The sequence below is a fragment of the Podarcis melisellensis genome (genome assembly GCF_964234715.1).
Source record: "Podarcis melisellensis genome assembly, chromosome: 9".
Lineage (NCBI taxonomy): Eukaryota > Metazoa > Chordata > Lepidosauria > Squamata > Lacertidae > Podarcis > Podarcis melisellensis.
The window spans coordinates 9,905,067-9,921,541 of NC_138541.1; the positions used below are offsets into that span (position 1 = coordinate 9,905,067).

A 16,475-nucleotide genomic window follows, 5' to 3' on the forward strand; every position below is an offset into this window, starting at 1 on the left:
GGGTGAGCCAATTAGATGCAGCACCCTAAAGAACTCTGAATAAGCAGCTTGCTCCCCAAAAGGATGACTTTATTCCTCTAATTCTGGGGCCAGATCATTCCTAGTAGGTGCCATCCCTTCCCTGAGAAGTAAAGGTAAAGGGACCCCTGACCATTAGGTCCAGTCGTGGCCGACTCTGGGGTTGCGGTGCTCATCTCGCTTTATTGGCCGAGGGAGCCGGTGTACAGCTTTTGGGTCATGTGGCCAGCATGACTAAGCAGCTTCTGGCGAACCAGAGCAGCGCACGGAAACACTGTTTACCTTCCTGCCGGAGCGGTACCTATTTATCTACTTGCACTTTGATGTGCTTTCGAACTGCTAGGTTGGCAGGAGCAGGGACCGAGCAACGGGAGCTCACCCCGTCGCGAGGATTCGAACTGCCGACCTTCTGATCGGCAAGTCCTAGGCTCTGTGGTTTAACCCACAGCGCCACCTGCGTCCCTGAGAAGTAGAGGACCTTAAAGGGACTGTCCTCTGGCTTGGAAACCCAGCCAGATGGGCGGGGTATAAATAATAAATTATTCTTATTCTTATCATTATTGTTGGATCCTAGCAGCAGTGGCTGGTTCCTATTGAGACTGATAGGATGGGAGGCAGGGAGACCAAGGCTGTGTTCACACCCTTGTTTACTGCACACTCACTGTGTTTCCAGTTCTGTGTTTCTAATCTATGCTCACATGACATGATCCAAAATGCATATCTATCCTGTTCTTCATTATGAGATACTACTGTTTTATGTGTTGTTTGCCCAGCAAGTTTCACATCAACTGGAGTCCTTTAAATGTTCCTAAGTTGTCCTGACCCCACCATCACTGTCCCCTGGTATGTACACAAACAGAACCGAACTGAAGCATTGCTGATGTGAATAAACACCTAGAGTGGGGAAAGAGTTGCACAGGGTGAGGTGAGGATCTCACCACTCTCTAATGTGAACACACCCCAACAGTAGTTGGAGCCACAGATAGTGACAGCAATGAGCCAAATAATTCTTCTATTGTCCTTATCCTCCTTCCTGAGTTCTGCAACGGCAACATTAACACTAAGGGGAGGAGGATGACAGCCAGTGCCACCCCCAGGGCAGACAGCTGGGGGATAGCTGAGAGCAGATCAAGTTGGTGAGACAGTGCCCCATTCGCCATAATGAAGCAGCTTCCACTGGATCTTGGCATTCGTCCTCCTCCTCTGGGTTAATTCTATAATAGACCAGCTGGTTGGTTATATGTTCTGAACCAGTTACTGGCTCTTTGCTGGCCTGAACTGGAACCAAATGGGTTTCAGCCAGTCAAGCAAAAACAAAATGAATAGTATGACTCCTTGCTTGGAAGTACATAGCATTGAACTCTGAATATACCATCTTTTTCCGTGTATAAGATGCCCCCATGTATAAGACAACCCCTATTTTTTGGGACTCAAAATTAAGAAAATGCACTATGCACTATCCATGTATAAGATGACCCCTTATTTTAAACTTCAAAAATTTAGGGGAAAATATAGTCTTATACACGGAAAAATACGGTAGCTTTCTGAATACAGGACTGCACAGGTGTTTGATTTGGGCTGGCCTAAATAAATGGTTCTGCTTGACGTCTAATTGTAGACAGTCCAGGAACTGTCCTTGAAACCACCCACAGCAGGAGAGCCACCTTTATCTGCGCAGGCTTCCTGGAAAGCTGGCTGTGATTTCACTTTTACAATATCAGCAGATTGGTCCTGACAGTCAGCAACAGATGGTTAAGGTGCTAAATGCTTCATAAGATAAATAAACCGCAGCGCTACTCATTATGAGAAGGTTAGGCCTCTTGTTCCAGCAATGGTAGGGAGTTGCTCTGGACTTGCTCAATCGTTTCTAAGTGGTTTCAGGAAAAAAACCATTCGTTTTCTGCTCTTTCTAACCAATAAACCTAGGGTTGGACCTTCAGATGTTGCTGTGACTCCATCATTCTCAACCATTGACCATCCTGGCTGGGGCTGCTGGGAGTTGGAGTCCAGCAACACATGGAGGGCCACTGCATAGCCAGCCTTGCAGGAAAGTAAGATCTGAATGTGCAATGCTAAGTTAACCATGGGGAGGTCCCAATGGAAACGCAGCTTTAAGGATGCCAAGTCTTCCTGGGGCACAATCCACTGGGAACGTCATCTGCACAAGTCAAAGTGAAATGTATGGAAGATGTGCAAGAACACTATTTCCATGGGGCTTACACAGGAGAACTTTCTGATGGATTGTGCCCTCAAATTGATGCTGTACGAATTCAGATAACTGCAAAATGGTACATGCTTAACACTGTAGCTTTTAAAAAATCTGAAAGGTTACAAATGTTACTACTGTTTTCCACTTCTCAAAATACAAAATGTAATGAACAAGTGGGCCCTGCAGCAAAAATTGTATATTGCTCCTGTTCAAGATACTCCATTCCACTTCTTCTCCCATACATTTTAGTATACCCTAAGGTCCAAATAGTTAAAGCTATGCTTTTCCCAGTAGTGATGTATGGAAGTGAGAGCTGGACCATAAAGAAGGCTGATCGCCGAAGAATTGATGCTTTTGAATTATGGTGCTGGAGGAGACTCTTGAGAGTCCCATGGACTGCAGGAAGATCAAATCTATCTATTCTTAATGAAATCAGCCCTGAGTGCTCACTGCAAGGACAGATCCTGAAGCTGAGGCTCCAATACTTTGGCCACCTCATGAGAAGAGAAGACTCCCTGGAAAAGACCCTGATGTTGGGAAAGATGGAGGGCACAAGGAGAAGGGGACGACAGAGGATGAGATGGTTGGACAGTGTTCTCGAAGCTACCAGCATGAGTTTGACCAAACTGCGGGAGGCAGTGGAAGACAGGAGTGCCTGGCGTGCTCTGGTCCATGGAGTCATGAAGAGTCGGAAACGACTAAACGACTAAACAACAACAACATATTATGCATTTAAAAGTGCATTATGTCCCCCACAAATAAATCATGGAAATTCTAGTTTTTTAAAGGGTGATGGGAATTGTAGCGCTGTAAGGTGTGAACTAAAGTTCTTAGAATTCTTTGGAGAAAACAGCAAGGAGCATGCTTAGTCTTCGCTGAGTTCATTTTGCCCTCCCCATGTAGGTTTGCACTTCTGCAAACCTCTACCAACTTCCCTCTTGTATGTAGGGAGTGCTGTTTTTGGCTGCGCAATACAATGCACTAACAACCTGAAATCTAATTTGGAGGGAAGGTTGCTGTGTTTAGTCTATCATAGCAAAAGGAAGGAAGGAAGGAAAGGAAGAAAACCATAAGCACCAACAGCACAATCCTACACGTTTACTTTGAACTGAGCCACATGGAGATGAAGACATGATTGTTTCATTTCTGACTATGAGCTGTGGAGAGGCAGGCATTCAAATAAGAGAAGTCTGATGTTGCCATTGTGAAGACTGGAAACTTGTGTGTCTGTAAATTAAAATGACATTTAATATCCCATCAAGTTAAAAGCTCTGAATGACATGGGAAGATTAAGAACTCTAACTACTGGAAATAGATTCACAGAGACATCCAATTAGCCATTCCCTTTTTTAACGAGATAGCTGGGAATGAGATCTCATTAGTGCGTCTTAGAATTCAAATTATGACCATGATTAAAGAAAGATAAAAATAATGGATTGAAAATAAATATTCTATTCAGAAGGGATGTGGGGATATTTTCCAGCATTTGAAGCAACAACTAAATGAGTTTCTTGATGTAGTGTCTCTCTACTGACATCTGATTTATCATTTTTTTGTAGCTCTGCAAAGTCTGTATTGCAAAGCTTCTTGCAGTCAACTTCCTTGGCTGTTGGTTTAATCTTTCACCAGAATAATCTTTTAATCCTGTCCTAAAATCTGACATCACTGCTTCAAGAGTAGCATCAAAATGGGTAATAAAATTGAATTAGCATAATTAGTAAATCTAATTTGTTTTAATAGGATCTGATAGCCCTGACAAGACTTACCCGCCCACTCTTTGCAAAATCCTTCATTTCTTTGAACTTCATCACAAATAAGGAAGGGCAATGTGGTATTAAGAAATCTAATCTAGTTTGTGGAAGCTATTTTTTTAAAATAGAAAAAAAGGAATTCCAGAAGGGGTGGTGGTAGTTTGAATCCAGCATTTAATTATAGCACTTAGAAAGCTCAACAATCCTCATAAATATCCTAATTCTGCTTGCAATTGTTGGAATTCATCATCACAGAACCTGATGCTGAGCTTAATAATAATAATAATAATAATAATAATAATAATTTATTTATACCCCGCCCATCTGGCTGAGTTTCCCCAGCCACTCTTGTTGTGAGAGGGTGATAGAAGCAATAACCCTTCTATTACATGGGAATAGATTAAAATTTGTCACTGTTGCTTACAGGAAGGAGCCATGGAGGGTTTTTTTTTTGTGTGTGTGTGTGTGGGGGGGGTATATTGGGCAACCACCACCCAGGGCCTCCACACTTTAGGCTCCCAACCTCTTGTGCAAAACTCTGCCTGCCTTGTCTTTAAACCAACTGTGTTGCAAGCAAGCAGGTCCATTCCTACAATAACACAGGCTGAGGACCTTTCTCCCACTTAACCCATTGTCATCAGTATGCTAGTTCATTGAACGATGGCTGTCTGTATGTCTCCCCCTTGTGCATACATGCCCATTTGCCCAGTTTACGCAGGACATCACAAGAAGGAAATAGGCATTTTGTTTTAGTAAGAGGGGAAAGAGGACTCTCAGCAGAGAAGATAATGTCTTTCAGTCTTTCACTAGAAGAAGGGGGGGGAGGTGGCACTAGAAGGTGACTCAGTTATTGGCCAGAATATCATGAACATGAAATTTATTATGGGAAATTTATTGAGAAACACAAATGGAACTACAATCCCAATAGCAAAACAAACATTTAAAACAATATACAGCAATAGATTTTAAGTTTAAAAGTGTGATAGGCATATCAACACATAAAAACTTACAAATAGACTACCTTAGAGAAATGACCCAAAGTCGCCCCGTGGATCTGGGTTTGGGAATTTTCTTAACAAAGGCCAGAATATCTCTAAGTATCTCCCTCCCCACCAAATGGCAAATAAAAAATGTGTTCCAATCAAGGGAAGTCATGGTACCGCTCTGTTCTGCCATGGTCAGAACAACCACACCTGGAATACTGTGTCCAGTTGTGAGCACTCCAATTTCAGAAGGATATTGACAAGCTGGAATGTGTGCAGATAGAGCAGCCAAGATGATCAAAGGTCTGGAAACCAAGCCTTATGAGGAACGGTTGAAGGAGTTGGATATGTTTAGCCTGGAAAAGAGGAGACTGAGAGGAGATATGAGAACCATCTTCAAATACCTTAAGGGCTGTGTCACATGGAGGAGAGAGCCATGCTTGTTTTCTCCTCTTCTGGAGGATAGGACCAGAACCAGTGGCTTCAAGTTAGAAGATAGAAGACTCCGACTCTATATCAGGAATAACTTTCTGATAGTAAGAGCTGTTTGACATGGAATGGACTCCTTCAGAAGATGGCAGACACTCCTTCCTCAGAGGTTTTTAAGCAAAAGTTGAACTGCCATTCATCTTTTATTATTTAGGTGAGATTCTCACATTGCAGGGGGTTGGAACAGATGACCCTCGGGATCCCTTCCAAGTCTACAATTCTATGATTCTACAAAAAATATTCAATAATTTAAAAAACCCTGTTACAGTATCTCAGTGATTTTGGAAAACAGGAGCCGGTTTTCCTGCTCAGTGCTTCCCCTTTCTCCCATCAAGAGGTGTATAAATTTTGTGATATCGACTAAATGAATAAATAGCAGCATATTATAGAGCATAGAGATGGGGGCAAACCATTCAATTCAAAGTAAATCAAGTTATACTTTTTACAGTATTAGCTTATTAATACTGTACAGTATGAGGTTTTGTTTCTCAAATTATTGGGATGAATGGGAGAAGCAAGAAAAATCTTCAAATACTGTCTTTTTACAATATTATCGAATGGTGAAGAAGAGGTAATAAATCTAAATAGAATAATAATACTTGTATCTCTTCTATTCCATTTTTTATTACTGCCATGTTGTTATTTAATGTTGCAGGATTGTGATTTTTTCTAGGTTTTATTGCTTTGCCTGTTTGTAAACACTGCTTTGAGGTGTGTACATTTTTCCCCCGTTCATTTTGGATTTGTCTTTCTTGAAATGTTTAATTTATTGCCTGTTAAACCTTTCTTAAAATGTTTAACTTATAAGCCCCGCTGCGTTTCTCCGAGGAGGAGAGTCAGCGAGTGCACGCGCGGAATGAACGGCTACCTCGGAGCTGGAGCCGAAGCTAATCCGGAGTGACTCCGCTTCGCCGCTGCTCCACTTGACACGAAGAGGAGGAGGAAAATGAGGGGAACGAGCAGGTGCGGCGGCTCCACCCCGAAGGCCCGTCCTGGGCCTGGGCAGGCTCCTCCCTGGGCCGGGCTCCGGGCTCCTCTCCGGGCCCATATAAGGCTCCCGCCGCGGGAGGGAGACCCTTCCAGCCCTCGCCTGCCGTGCCTCGCCTCACGTCTCCCCGGCGACTCTCCCCGCTCTCCGGCCATGGCTGCGGCGGGCGAGGGCGGCGGCGGCGGCGGCAGCGCCCAGGCCGACGCCCCGGCGACGCCTCTTCGCCCCGCGCCTCACCCGCTGGGCGGCGGCGGAGGAGGAGAGCCCGTGGCGGGTCTGTGGCCGGCCTTGCTGGTGGCGCTGGTGGCGGCGCTGCTCGCCTGGCTGTGGTACGGCCGCGGAGACGGCAAGGAGGAGGAGGCCCGGGGGTCCCCTCAGCGCGGAGACCGAGGTACGGCGCCTGGTTCCCTCCCTCTCTGAGGGGAACTCCATAATAATAATAATAATAATAATAATAATAACTTCTTTCTACCCCGCCCCTCTGACTGCGTTGCTATGGTTCCCCAACTTTTCCTGGCTCCCCTCCTCTCCTAACTTCTTCCTTTCCTGCCTCGTTTCGTCCCTGAGGGGGTCTTTGTGGGGTTCTCCTCACTGAACCCCATGTCTTGGACCCCCCCCAAAACCCTGGGGTTTTCGCTCTTCTCCCCGCAAGGGATTGCGTGTATCGTGCGCTTTCCACGCCGGCCCCACTTTCCCTTCTTCACGTGTCCCCGGTGGTCTTGAGAAGGGCGCGCGAGTTGGGTTAGAAAAAAAAACCACCCAAATTAAATCTGCCCTCCGTGCATTGGAGAGCTTCTAGGTCAACCTACTCCTTTGGCTATAATCTTTCTCACCCCCCACCCCCCCAAATCCACTCCCGCAAAGTATGTGTTGTGCGGTGGGTGGGTTGAAGGGGGTTCAACCCCTCTGCTTTGTTTTTTTATTTATTCATTAAATTGGTATATTGCAAATTTCTACCCGCACCCCAGTGTGCTAGATTGCTTAAAAATAAAATAACACGTGCAACTATGTAAGAGATGTTTGGCAGCGGAACAGAAAGGCTGTGGACTCTCTTTCCTCCGAGGTTTCAAAGCAGAGGTTGGATGGTCCTCTGTCATGTATGATCTGGTTGAGATTCCTGCAGGGGGTTGGACTAGATGATCCTTAGGGTCTCTTCCAGCTCTTCAATTCTGTGATTCTACACCTTGGAGAAGCCTCCCCCCCTCCACAAACCATCCTGCTGTCCTCTAGATGTTTTAGGCTACAGCACCCATTATCCTGGTGCAAAACTCGCACCTCCTTAGGGAAGCCTGCGTTGCAGGGCTGTTGTGCCCTGCATGCAAATTCAGGAGATGCTGCTTCTACCCAGGATGGAGTGGTGCGCAGTAATTATTCCTGATTTTCCTCCCATAACATACCTTATGGTTCCTGATCTGAAGTAATGAGGGAATAGGGAGCGCCTGCTTCCTTTAATTGCTTGAGGCTCCTATCTGAAAAGCCTGTTCCATGTTTTGCCTTTCCTTGCCTCCTCCTGCTGCTATATGTGCAGGAAGTAGAGAGTCTTATAGCTGGTGCTTGGTCCTGATTGAGTCTGACCCACTGTCTCAGACTTGGTGACCTTTGTGCAGAGTGTTCCCCTCTTCTCCTCCTGGAGGAATTGAACCTTTCAGTCTTTTCAGATCTCCTGAGCTCAGAGAAACACAGGAAGGTACCTTATACTGAGGCTAAACCATTAAAGCAGGTGTTCTACCACTGAGCCCACAGCCTTTCATACGTGAGCTACTGCAAAAACCAACTCTGATCTCCTGCTGTTGCTTATGCATTTTGCTTGCTTGCTGATTTTAATGTATTTTTAATCTTTTGTTGGAACCCGCCCAGAGTGGCTGGGGAAACCCAGCCAGATGGGCGGGGTACAAATAATAAATTATTATTATTATTGCACCGAAGATTTACACGTGTGGAAGTGCTGTGGTTGCAAACAGGTTTCATTTTACCACGTTAAATGAAAACGGAAGTGAAAGTAATCATCTAATGGGAATAGAAGTGATTCATGTTCATGTATGAATCAGCTTTTAAAGCTGTTAATCTCCCTGCAACCTGCTCTCTATGCTTCTGTTTCTGCTTGTTCTCAGTAATAGAAAAGGAGGAGATACGATCAGAGCACATATCCTGAAGGAGTGAGCTGGAATCTCTTGGCTTCTTGCTAGCCTACTAAGCAACTTTTCAGCATGGCTTCAGCTGCTATGGAAAGGCAGGCAGGAGAAGTATATCGGCAGTTGTGACCTTTTGCATTGCTGCACTTCCATCAGACAGAGCTCTTGTCTCTTAGTTCTGGCTGTCCCGTGGGAATCCTCTCCTAAGAACCTGGGCTGCGCACTAGCCTGATGGACACTTATGGGCAACGCTAATGTAAATCAAGCCATCGGCTATTTTTAGTTCCCGTGTGGGAATAGCATGTTTGTCATTAAGCATATTCACGTCAGAGCAGAACAAGAATCTTGTAAAACCTAGCAGAGTCCAAAACAATAAAATGCAAGGTTATGGCTGGGGAACCATTTAAAAATAAACTTCCGTGAGAAAAAAAAAGAAAGGCAAATGAGTGTCAGTATATTACTGTTTAGAAAAAATAATGATGGCTTCATGCCACTTTCATTTGAGTTGATACTGCTGTGTCCAGCTTCTGTCCAACTAAGACAGAAAAAAGAAGGGGAGGGATTTAGTGATACATTTGTGGGGAGCCAAATCTGGGCAAAATTCTTTCATTTCTGTCATTGTGTGACCAAGCCGTTTTCTGCCATGACTATAGTTGCTCATCTGCCAACTGGCTTCAAGTACAATCTGGCATCTAGCAGCAGATAGTTGGATGTGGTCCAGTATGTGGTGCATTAGAGCCCTTCCCCAGGGTTGGTTGTCTCTGCCAGTTTTCTTGCTTATATATTTTTAGTTTTGTATAGTGTTTCACTTGCAAAGCTTCAGCCAGATCAGGGTATTGGTTGTGGCTTGCTCACTCATGTGCAGTTAAATTTGCTTTATCCTTGTAGTTTGGGGGGGAAAAAACCTTTCAGCACTCCTGTAAGTGCAATGAAAGCATTTTTTAAAAAAACTTGCACACACACTTACAAGGATTCCACAGATAGGTGTGGCTGAAGGTGCTGCAGTTGGGAAAGGCAGGAGGAACTTGATGAGGATGATCTCACATGGTGGTAGAAGGTGGGAATTAGTAGAAATCTGATGTTCACCAGTTGCTGCTGGGGACAAAAATAATGTTGGTGTGCTAGTGTTAGATTGCAGGGGAGAGCACAATTTGTGAGGGGTTAAATTCCTTTGAGTGGCACTCAGCAAAATTCTACTCCGAGTAAACCTACTGAAATGAATGAACGTGGGACTGGTGTTGGTAGAAATAGCAAATACCATCCCATGTAAAAGAAGCCCAACTTGCTACAGTACATGAACTGAGACACAGACAGGGACCTAGAAATTGTGTTCTTCCTGGCTAATTAACTTTTTTCTGTTTAGAATCCCTTCAGAGAAGCTATGAGCCTGCCATACCTGAAACAAAGCCAATCAATGTGTCCAGCCCCCGGGAGCCAGTGGGGAACCAGCTGGGTCCTCCAAGAGAACATAGTTCCCCTGATGTTCCTGGAGAGTTTTCTGAAAGAGAGCACCCGGCCGAGGAGCCTACAACCCCCTTAATGAACTACAAGGAATATCTCAGGAACGAAGCATTCGGTTACCCCACGACAGCAGCTCAACAGAGCCCAGAAGCTGAAGTTCATGAGGCGAGTACTTCAGCAGAAGCAGGTGCCCCTAGTGACAAGCATGAGGAAAGATTCACGGAACAGAGGTGCCATCACTCTGTGGACCATGAGGAATGGGAAATCGTCCCTGAGCATTCGGCGTGGGGAGAGGCTACGAGGAAGAGCAGTGTGGACGATGCAAGCAGCAAGGACCCAGAGCAAGCCAAGAGAGTTGCTGCCGTGTCTCCAATGCCTCAGACTGTCCATGTGACTTTTCGGGTACATTACATCACTCACTCAGAAGCTCAGCTGATTGCCATCACAGGTGACCATGAGTGTCTAGGCCAGTGGCACCACTATGTACCACTCAGGTGTGACAAGAATGGGTTCTGGTCGGAGTGTGTCGTCTTACCAGTTGATACCAGAGTTGAGTGGAAGTTCATAGTGGTGGAGAATGGGAAAGTCAGACGGTGGGAAGAATGTGACAATCGAACCCTGATGACTGAACATGAGGATCGAGTGGCCCATAAGTGGTGGGGATTTCACTGAATCTGGCCTAGCACAGGGGTTCTGTTTTTATTCCATTTCACTATAGGGAGTTTTCCTGTTTTTGCCTACCTTAGTATATCTCTGTGCTGCATGTTTTGCCAGAATTGCCTTAGATTAAAGTGTCTCTGCTGCTAGCTTAGGCTTTTAAGATATAAAGAAAACTCTTCAAACTGAATCAGACCAAAGCCTTCCTAGTGCAGACATGTTAGAGCTGTCTAGCGGGTGGTGTTTCAAAACAGCTCCCTGCATAAAAAAGCTTTAATCCCTAAACTTGAGATTGTACTGTGTGAGGAGATAGGAGCATTGTGTGTGGACACTGGACTGACAGAGCAGGAGAAGGTGCAGTTAAACTACACTGTAACTGTCTGTTAAAATGTTCTTAACTTATCATGACTGCAAAAGGAAACAATAAAGATTATTTTTAGACTGGTGACCGTCCTTTATATCTTCAAACCTAAAGCAGAAGTTGTCTCTGCCTTCTAGTCAGTAGGAATTAAACAGAAGCTCCTTTGCCCTTCCCAGGTTGCCCTCATGATTCGACAGAAATTCTTCGTTGCCACTGTTCTCACAATGTACTTTTGTGAGAAACAGAGAAATGGCGATGGGCTGGTTCCTCCCATTTGAGATGCTCAGCACATGTTTGGGACGAGTTAACTGTTACAGAAGCATGTTGACCATAGTGAAGATCCTAGTTTCCCTGGCTTTTTCTCCCCTGATAGGATTTCAAAATTGCTGCTTTGCACAGCAGGAATATCTGCGACTACATATCCAGAGTTTGTGGATCTTTCCAATGGAAGGTAATGGTTTCTGTCTAACCAGTGGTGGGTCTTTGACAGGGGGCTGTTGAAAGACCTGAAGTGTAGCCCTCTCTCTCTTAAGAAGGAAACAATGAAGGGAGGTTGAACTGTTACTTGGTGTAGATCAGCGATGGGGAACCGCTGGTTTGCAGGGCCTAATGAGGCTGCCCTGTTTGGCCCATGAGTCTCTTTTGGCCAACCATGAACACACCTGCTATTAGATATGATGTCAAATGTAGGGTAGGTAAAGGTGTGGCTGGGCTGAAAGGGGGTTTTCAACAGTGCTCTGAAAGGGCTATCATCTGTGGCTTTGTCCACATGGGTTGATTTCAGATTGGGCAAAGGAAAGCAGCTCAGCTGACATCATTGCAATGTTGAGCGATTGACAGGTGAGCAGCCCTGCCCATCCGTCAAACATGGTCCATGAGGTGTGTGAGAGAAGGATCCACTCAGCCCCTGGCCTAAAGTTACAGGATTTTTTTTATGTTTAAGTGTTCCTTTCTGCACAAAATTTGATCCTTACCTCAATATTACATTGATGGACTTCAAATTAGGGATAGAAGAGTTCATTCAGTGCACTTTTTTGCAGCAGACGCAATTCAGCGGGTCATAACTTGCTTGTGGATCAGAAAGAAACTCCCAATTGGATTATGCAGTTACCTTGATTTTGGGGTGCAGTTTGGGTGCACAAATGCATATAAAAATACATTCAGTATTTCACAGTTAAAATACAAAACACATATTCTATGGAAAAACCTATGGGGGGAGGAGGAATGCATACAACTTAAAATGTAAATTTCATGCATTCGTTGAAAAAGATCTATACAAAGTAGGATTGAGTGGGCCTATGACTGAATGCCAGCAAGAGTGAAATGGGATGGACTTTGGCTTATCTGTGCATTCTTATTTGGAATTAAGGCAGCTGAGATAAGAGGCACAAAATGTTATTAGGGTTGTTTTTTACCTCCAAATGGCTAGGTACTGGTATCGGGTAAGGCCAGCCCTCTTGTTTAGCTGCAAAGAAGTGAAGATGAAAGTTGTTCAATAAGATGCCTCTATACTTTTCCTGAAGAGCTCAAAATGAACCAGGGGATATTATTAGCACTGACCACAGACCATCTTAAAGTACAGTATTATACCGCAAATGCTTTTGGCACCACACTTAACTTGGCAAGTGTATCGGGAGGGAACCATGGGAATTTGATTCGGGCTTCCACAAAAGCTTCTGCCATGCTTAAAGAACTCATTAATCTTTAAAGGTGCCTCAGAGCTGGTTGTTCTCTCCTCAAGGAATTGCAGAGAGGGTGCAAGAAAACAACAACAAACATGCTCTGGCCAAATGGTAAATGTTGCAGTATCATTGGAAGGTCCTGGCAACGGTACCCAACTTTGAAGAAGTCCTAAAGTCAGTGGGATTACCATTAATATGGGTTTTGTGCCAAAGATGACAAAATGGTGTTCATGCAATTGTAGGTATGGCTTTTAATAATGTAATACCAGTTGTGGGGGAGGCAAGCTGATCACTGGGACCTTGGCATGGAACAATTAAAGGTAAAGGGACCCCTGACCGTTAGGTCCAGTCACTGACAACTCTCGGGTTGCAGTGCTCATCTTGCATTTTTGGCCGAGGGAGCTGGCGTACAGCTTCTGGGTCATGTGGCCAGCATGACTAAGCCGCTTCTGGCGAACCAGAGCAGCGCATGGAAATGCCGTTTACCTTCCCGCCGGAGTGGTACCTATTTATCTACTTGCACTTTGACATGCTTTTGAACTGCTAGGTTGGCAGGAGCAGGGACCGAGCAACGGAAGCTCACCCCGTCGTGGGGATTCAAACCGCCGAGTTTCCCGTAGGTATCTGCTTGGCCACCATGCAAACAAGATGCTGGCCTAACAGGCCTTTGACTTGATCCAGCAGGACTCTTATGTTCTTAAACCTACTGTGGTCCTAGTCCTGTCACTCGGCACTTGCTGTGGTGGGTTTTCTCAACCCCCCCCCTCTAGTTCCTTTGCTCTCAGCATTCAATAGAAAAACAGAAAATGCTCTTTGTTTTGTACCACCAGCAGCAGCTTTTAAGAACGGTATAACAAGACTTTCATGCATACTTGAGCTGAAGCTTGCCACGCTCTTAATATACTAAGACAGAAGGGGCTTCCTTGAATGCAAATATTTCTGCTGGTGTTCAGAGTTTTTTGGTTGACTGACACATTACAAAGGTTAAAGCAGTCTTAACAAGGGCTTTTAAGTTTTGCAAATGGGTTTAGAGGCATGTTGGAGGCCTGTCTGAGAGGATTATCTGCATTATTTAGCTGATTCAGATGTTCGCATCTGAAAGCCACTTACCCTTCACTAGAATAGCTCAGTGTCTGTTTCTGGGGAGTTTATTCTTGCATGGACAGGAGTTGGGCGCATAATCTCAATTTGCAAAGCTGTGTTTAGCAGATAGCCTCTGTGCTGCTGGTCCAAGTTGATAAAGGAAAATCCACCTGGAACCTGTTTCAGAGTCCAGAGATACTAAGCAGTACATCTCATTTCCCACAGCATACGTGCATATTGGACTTTAGTACTGGGTGGTCTGCAGGCTCATGCAGAGCTTGTCTGGGGTCTGGGTCAGCAGTGGAAAGGACTCCCTCGGGAGGTTGTGTACTCCTCCCTTGGAGGTTTTTAAGCAGAGGTTGGATGGCCATCTGTCATGGATGCTTTACAGTTGAGATTCCTGCATTTTAGGGGGTTGGAATAGTCCCTTCCAAATACACAATTCTATTATTCCACAGAGCCACAACAGGCAGCAGGGAGGTCAAAAGACCTGCACTACCACTTGAAAGAAAAACGACTGCCTCACTACATGGTCATTCTTTAACCAGAAGAATTGCAGTGTAACGGTGCTGTAAGCAGAGTTCATGAGAGTTTGCTCTCAAAACAGAGAACTGACCTTCCAGTTAACTACATTTTGAAGCCGACTAAGTGGTACCTAAAGCCTTCAGATCACCTTTTTTCTATTAAAATCAAGACCTGTCTGCCCATGCTAAGTGGCGTATATGTAAGATGCCCTGGTTTTGCAAATACGCCTCTTTTAGGACTCGTTCATTCCCATTACAGCTGAAGCTGTGGTGTTTATTATAACAGATACAGGGAGGTGCATCTTGTGTAAGGCTGCAGCAGTCCAGCTCAAACCTGTTCTGAATCTGTACCCATCTGAAGTTAGCTGGGGCTTCTGGCTAGCTGTTTAGGGAGACAGTGCTTAGAGCACATTAACAGATTGTCTTTTCCAGTACAATAATTAATTTTTTTTATAATCTAGAACTAAACACTAGCTCGGTTTTAGGAAGGTCTTAACCTATTCTTAGACTCAAGAGTGGGACTATTCCAGTTTTCTAAAAAAGGTAACAGCCATGTTAAAACACACCTAGAAGACAGCAGGGAGAGTGTTCCGTATGCTATATATGTATCTCTGAATGTCTGGCATGCTTGGCATATTAGATTTATTTTTAAACTACCCAAGAACATCAACATGTGGGTTTGAGTAAATGGCAGGCTCTGATCAGTCTGAAGTAATGGGTAGCATGCAAGCCTGGGTCAGTATTTTCATTCTTCTTAGTTAACTCAAGATTATACCAACTGTAGAATTTCCTCCATTGACTTGGCAGTGGATTAGTAACTTTTAAAATCATGCTGTATTTGAATGCAACCCTTTGGAAATGGGCGCTGTTTACTTTGGCGGAGATGTATAAAGGGAATGAAAGAGGAATGTGCTGTGGAACCTTACAAAAGACCAAAGTCTACATAGGAACTGAACATAAACACATATACCGAGGGGGTGCGGTTTCATGGGGAAGGGAGAACTGATGGCGCTTCTGCCAGCCTGCAGGAACGGTCATAGGAAGGGTGGGTGAAGAGGCAGCCTTTTAAGCAGAACATAGAATACAGTTAGATGGCACCCGTTGGCACCTCCATTTGAGACAGGGCACCCCTTAATTCACTGCACAGCCAGCCACCTTGGCAGCAGAGAAAGGAAACTTTGGCTTGTGTTTGCGTTGAGTAAGAGTTGCATGAATGTACAAAGTAACAAGATAAATTTCTCTGAGCACTGGCACAGATTTCCAACCAGCCCCTCCCTCTCCCAACTTTGACTGGAAAATGTCCTACGAGGGGTAGGGTGTGTGTGTGTGTCCAGTTCATTCAGCACAATTGTGCTAAAAAGGAAATTCATTGAAATCATATTCATTGAAATCATAGCGTTGTAGAATTGGAAGGGATCACAAGGGTCATCTAGTCCAACCCCCTGCATTGCAGGAATCTTTTGCCCAACGTGAGGCTCGAACCCATGACCTTGAGATTAAAAGTCTCGTGTTCTACCGACTGAGCTACTACGTTGGGTCTCATAAAAGTCCTATTTAAATAATAAAGGATAAGATGCAAGTTAAGATGGTATGAACATTTAGGGAGTTGTTTGTAGCTGAGCACATCCATTTGGTGAATATGGCCACTGCCTTGTTTATGCCAACAAGAGACTGGCACTTTTGTTTGCCAAACCTGCTTTTTCTACACAGAGAGGCAGATTACAAAACTACGGCAACTTTTATTATTAAACAGTAACGGTAGGCTTTTAGCATTCCATTTAACAGAGCACAATCTACATACATCTGAGCGACTGAGAACCACACCACATTTCATTTGGACAGCTTCTTCTCCTTCTCCTTCGCCTTCTCAATCTTCTTTTCTTGGCATCGGATCATTGTGGACATTGCTGAAGGTAGCATTGAGGGAAGGAACGTTAATACACAGCAAAGGAGGGTAGAAAACACAAAACAACAACGCTCCTGTCCCCCTGCAGGTTGGCTCTTTACGAAACCCAGGACCATATTCAACAATGCGCACCAGTGGAAGGGATGAGGTTTGCAAAGAACCTTCTGCATTTACGATCAGAGCTTGTTCCTCTTGTCACAAGTACCATCCAACCAGCGTTGGTAACAGCAG

At 44.7% G+C, this 16,475-nt stretch overlaps 2 protein-coding genes and 1 long non-coding RNA gene across 11 annotated transcripts in view; 1 reads left to right on the plus strand and 2 right to left on the minus strand.

The window, feature by feature from the left end:
* Positions 1 to 6,423, minus strand: part of LOC309377839 — a 9,814-nt gene extending 3,391 nt beyond the window's left edge. The window contains exon 1 of the long non-coding RNA XR_014171714.1: positions 6,319 to 6,423. This is a non-coding gene — a long non-coding RNA (uncharacterized lncRNA). The remainder of the gene's footprint in view (positions 1 to 6,318) is intronic.
* On the plus strand, positions 6,382 to 11,134 carry STBD1 (starch binding domain 1). Its single transcript, XM_081925213.1, has 2 exons — positions 6,382 to 6,829; positions 9,934 to 11,134. The coding sequence occupies exons 1-2, from the start codon at positions 6,397 to 6,399 to the stop codon at positions 10,701 to 10,703; spliced, it is 1,203 nt and encodes a 400-aa protein (XP_081781339.1). The 5' UTR covers positions 6,382 to 6,396; the 3' UTR covers positions 10,704 to 11,134.
* A 4,923-nt stretch (positions 11,135 to 16,057) lies between these two features.
* The window catches only part of CCDC158 (coiled-coil domain containing 158), a 51,517-nt gene continuing 51,099 nt past the window's right edge, over positions 16,058 to 16,475 (minus strand). For all 9 annotated transcript variants that reach the window (XM_081924764.1, XM_081924765.1, XM_081924766.1 and 6 more), the window contains one exon: positions 16,058 to 16,245. In XM_081924764.1, the coding sequence (XP_081780890.1) occupies positions 16,169 to 16,245 (77 nt within the window). In that variant the 3' untranslated portion in view covers positions 16,058 to 16,168. The remainder of the gene's footprint in view (positions 16,246 to 16,475) is intronic.

What these genes read in the sequence shown, in the direction of transcription:
- STBD1 (XM_081925213.1), top strand. Translation starts at nt 6,397, where the DNA reads ATGAGGGGAACGAGCAGGTGCGGCGGCTCCACCCCGAAGGCCCGTCCT. An exon ending in CCCTCAGCGCGGAGACCGAG is followed by an intron (nt 6,830 to 9,933) that starts GTACGGCGCCTG and finishes TTTTCTGTTTAG; the next exon opens with AATCCCTTCAGAGAAGCTAT.